This window comes from Octodon degus, unplaced genomic scaffold, assembly GCF_000260255.1.
Source record: "Octodon degus isolate 3935 unplaced genomic scaffold, OctDeg1.0 scaffold00010, whole genome shotgun sequence".
NCBI lineage: Eukaryota > Metazoa > Chordata > Mammalia > Rodentia > Octodontidae > Octodon > Octodon degus.
In genome coordinates, this window is record NW_004524586.1 from 7,452,766 (window position 1) to 7,457,307 (window position 4,542).

Consider the following 4,542-nt stretch of genomic DNA (forward strand, 5'->3'; position numbering starts at 1 on the left):
AAAAAAAAAAAAACTTGTATAAATATTTGAATACTAAATTTATTGAGCCATCATGAGATTCATTCTACTCACCTCTGGCCTCTACAGTTATAAGAGGTGCTCAAAGTTGTGGCCATTACCTTCCAGACTTTATTAGCACACAAGCTGCTGCTTGGGTAACTTTGAGTACTGAGATTGCTGCCTGTGCATTTTCAGTTTCTTTAAGGGCTGGTAGTGGAGTGGGTTTTCTGTGATACACAACATCCTATAGGGTATCCTATAGGAAGATAGCACCATCTCTTGAAAAAAAATACTACTTTTCATTTCCTGAAGCGTGTGTACATTTTTTGGGCAGATTCTGTATTTAGGCTGTAGTTTCCTCATCTATAAAGAGAGGAATATTGAACTGGTTCTTTGAGGCTCTTTAACTGCAAAACTATGTTAGCTATGTTTGGAAAACGTATTACCTGTGTATTAAAGTTGTTGGTAACATGTTTAGTGCCCAAATGTTTTATTTTTTAGAAAAAATAATATTTGTTTATTAATCCATATGTTGATTGATTGAGTGGTGACTCTGGGGATTAAACTCAGGGCCTTCATACTGAACTAAATCCCAGTGCTTTTAAAAATTGAGCATCTTGCTGAGTCATCCAGGCTGGGCTCAAGCTTGTGATCCTTGAGCCTCAGCTTCCTAAAATGCTGGGTTATAGGTTTCTATTATCTCTTAATTTGTGAGGTAGACAGTGTTATTCTCCTAATTTATTGGTGAAAAATTTGAGGCTCAATGGATTTACATAATTTATCTAAGATCACACAGCTATGAAGAGCTACAGTGATGAAGCCAGGATTCCATTCTGAATCTGTCTTCTCAGTCTTTGTTCTTTCTTAGTTTCAGCAATTATGACTGTACCACTAATTATAACAACTGTGACAAAGCAGTCAATAAAGTATTTGGTTGTATATTATTAAAGTAGAATTAAATTCTTCTGAGAAATGAAACAAAACTGGTATGGTTATGGATAAACTGCATAGCACTTTGCCTTATTACCATTTCCAGTGAAGTCAAGTGTATTCTTTGAATCCTGCACCAGAAAGAAAACCTTACAAACTCTCTCAGACACATCTCTGAGGTTGCACTTCTATACTGTTTTCCTCAGACTTATTCTTGCCTTTCATTTTAGTTTGATTTTGCTTAAATTGAAGAACAAAAATGGAGTACTGAATAGTTTTCTTGCTGTGTATCAGTCTTTTTAAAGTTGATAATAGGGGCTGGAGAGATAGCTTGGCAGTCTAAGCCTCTACCTGGCACACACAAGGGCCCACATCCGCTCCCACGTACCACATGAAGTGCCAGCCCTGGAACCCCAGGCACATCATGCTGGCTCCTAAACCAGGTGTGGTGGCGCATGCCTGTAATCCCAGCACTAGAGAGGCTGAAACAGGAGGATCACTATGAATCCATGCACCAAATAATAAATAAAAAATAAAATCGATAATATACATTATAAGGGCAGTCCCAATAGCTCAGCGGATTAAAGCACCTGCAAGTAGGTGCAGGGGCTAGGGGTTTGATCCCTGGGCCTGCCATTCTGGCCCTGCTCCCCGGGGTGTGCTGAGCCGACAATTGAGACTGGGCGTGGTGGTATGCACCTATAATCCCAGCTCTTGGGAAGCTGTAAACAGGTGGATCATTATGAGTTCAATCTAGTAGTGAACCCCCCCAAAACAGATAATATACAGTATATCATTGCCATGTAAACTAATGAATATGAGTCTGTCATATAGCGCTGCGCCCAATAGTTCTCTAGAATCTGTAGTGTACATCTTGTATTACTTTTCTCATTTTTTAGTTTTTAATCAGAAATTTCACAATGGAGATTTTCAGTAAATAGTATTGTTCTCTATATTTTATGCAAGATTTTGTTCCACTTAATAAATTACTTGTCCTTTTTACTAGGAGGTGGCATAACCGACAGAAATCTACAGAGAATCCTTGAGGGTTCAGGTGCTACAGAATTTCATTGTTCTGCTCGGTCTTCTAGAGACTCTGGAATGAAGTTTCGGTAAGAAGGTGCAGGGGCTAGGGGTTCGATCCCCAGGCCTGCCTTGCCAGCCCTGCCCCCAGGGCTCACTGAGCCAGCAATTGAGACTGGGCATGGTGGCGCTTGCCTGTAATCCTAGTGTGTGGGAGGCTGTAAACAGGAGAATCACTGTGAGTCTGATGTAGTGGTGAGACCCTGAACACCCTGTAGACCCTTCCCTAAAATACAAAAAAAAAAGGATGAGGTTATGTTTATTTCTTCAAATAGGGCAATTTTGATTGATACAATGATTAATGAATAGATGTTATGATTAGTACATAAATATTGTAGTCATTTGTGTAGTTGAAAACATTTCTGTAATGGTCTTTGTTTTGCATTAAATGAGTAGAAATTTCCGAAAGTTCATAGGTAGACTTTTCCATAAACTTTGCTTAGTCTTGCCACCCATTACCCTTACTGTGGTTCAGTCTGCCCTTTGCTTGCTTCTTCCACACAAAGATTTAGTTTGTTTTCAGTGGACTGATGGAACTGCAGGTCTGAGTTCTGCAGTTAATAATAAATGAATTAACAGCTAAGATTCAGATGAAACAGATAACTCACGCGTGCCTGCTCCCCGTGCTTTCCTTTTGCAGAACTAAGGCCTGTGATGTAACGATGGAAGAGTCGTGGGCATTGAGATGGATTTGTCGATGCTCTCTACATTTTAGTTATTTAGAAATTATATCCCTACTAGGGAATTGAGACTATTATATCTTAAATTCTTGATAAAATTTCTATAATTTAATAGTTGAATTCTTCTAAATAAGGAAAAATGTGAAGTAAAAGAAAAAAGAACCTTAGAATTTACATTTTTAGTTGCAAAAATCAAGTGTATTGTTTGTTTAGATTCAGCTACTTTACTTTCAAGTAAAGACCTTGACCTTACCTTTTTCTTGAGGCAGCCTGTAATGTGTGAGTAGGAAAGGCTCACTTAAAGACTTAACTTTCTGTTCTTTTTTTGTCTACTGCAGAAATTCTTCTGTTGCCATGGGAGCCTCACTTTCTAACTCAGAATATTCTCTAAAGGTAACAGATGTGACCAAAGTAAGGACTTTGAATGCTATTGCAAAGAATATTCTGGTGTAACTGGCCTCTCGAGAGACATGGATATCACAGTGTGAAGGTAGAAGTACATTCTGTGATTCTCTATTCTACAGCTTTTAATCTTCTTGGCTGGGACACAGTCTCTTTAAGTTTCATAGGGCAATGAAGTATGTTTCCAAGAAGAAAAAGAAATTGAAACATTGTTGCTTCTTTTGCTAAATTTTGCCAGCTGTTACTGTTAACATGGTTAAATCTGATCTGTACTTAGAGAGTCTTAGATATCACTGGAACTAATTAATGAACTGGGAAGATTCAACTGTAAGGTGTGCTTTCAGAGTGTTGCTTCATAGTTAATTCAATAGCAGTATTTTGTATTTTCATTTATAAAATCAAAATTTCCATTCTGTCATTGTATAGTTTCTTGTCTTTACTCTGAATATATCTGTAGCTAAGTTTGAAAGGCGAGATTGTGTTTTGCTCTGCTTTATCCTTCATTTTTCTTTTTGTTATATATTCATTGGGTATGTTGTTACCTTGGGCAAGATTCTGAGGTTTCAGAGTTAGATGGTAGAGTATAAAAATTCCCAAACTTAGAATTCAGGGTAGAAAAGCCCCTAGACTTAGTGTCATATAAATATGTAAATGTAAATAATCATATTTAGTATTTTGGCCTGTCCCTTCACTTCAGTTTCTCTGTGTGATCATCCAGAGACAAAAGCTGGCCTTGTCATCTCTCTTTTGTTTAAACACATTAGCATAGTTACTGCCAGGGTGATGTGAATTGCTTGAGGTCTAACAACAGATTTGTTGTTTGAGAGTTAAATTCCAATCTCCTAATCTCCCAAAGCTTCTGCTTAAGATGCTTTTTCTGGTATGTACAAGTAGTATAAAGATCACTCTTCTGTATAAATCAGACATACCTTTGATCGTATCCTGGCTCTCAGTTTAACCAGAAAAACAACTTTATTTCCTGAAATTTAATTTCTTCATTTTAAAATCAAGAATAGTGCCTATAGTTTCCAGTTAAATGTTTTAGTAAAGCACCAGGTATATCAGAAACACTCATTCAGTGTTTGTTCTTTTTTCCCAGGGTAGCTTTCTAGTATATCAATCTTTGATAGTTTAAAAGCTCTTCCTAAGGGCTGCATGGTTAAGCCAACATTGGCCCTAGCCTTGCAAGGTCAGTGAAGACTCAGGACATAGGAGAACCTGTACTGTAACAACATGTAACTCAGTCGTGCTCCAAATTTTCTGATCAAGAAGAGTATGGAGCCACAGAGAAATGCATTCCATGATCTAAAGTGAGCCTGGGGAGAGTCACATGGAGAGAAAAAACATTTTCTCAAGCTTTCACAGAGAACAAATTGGTCAAGCAATGGCCGTGACTCATCCTCATGTCAGACACTGACAAAAGGATATACAAAAGGCGGTACAGGGC

The 4,542-nt window shown here is 37.8% G+C and overlaps 1 protein-coding gene across 6 annotated transcripts in view; it reads left to right on the top strand.

The window, feature by feature from the left end:
- The window catches only part of Cutc (cutC copper transporter), a 67,644-nt gene that overhangs the window by 29,586 nt on the left and 33,516 nt on the right, over window positions 1-4,542 (top strand). For 3 of the 6 annotated variants that reach the window (XM_023709086.1, XM_023709088.1, XM_023709090.1), the window contains 2 exons: window positions 1,937-2,042; window positions 3,032-3,183. In XM_023709086.1, coding sequence (XP_023564854.1) covers window positions 1,937-2,042; window positions 3,032-3,146 — 221 coding nt within the window. In that variant the 3' untranslated portion in view covers window positions 3,147-3,183. Of the gene's footprint in view, window positions 1-1,936; window positions 2,043-3,031; window positions 3,506-4,542 lie in introns of those variants that run through there. The other 3 variants (XM_023709087.1, XM_023709089.1, XM_004625542.3) reach the window with 3 other exon arrangements.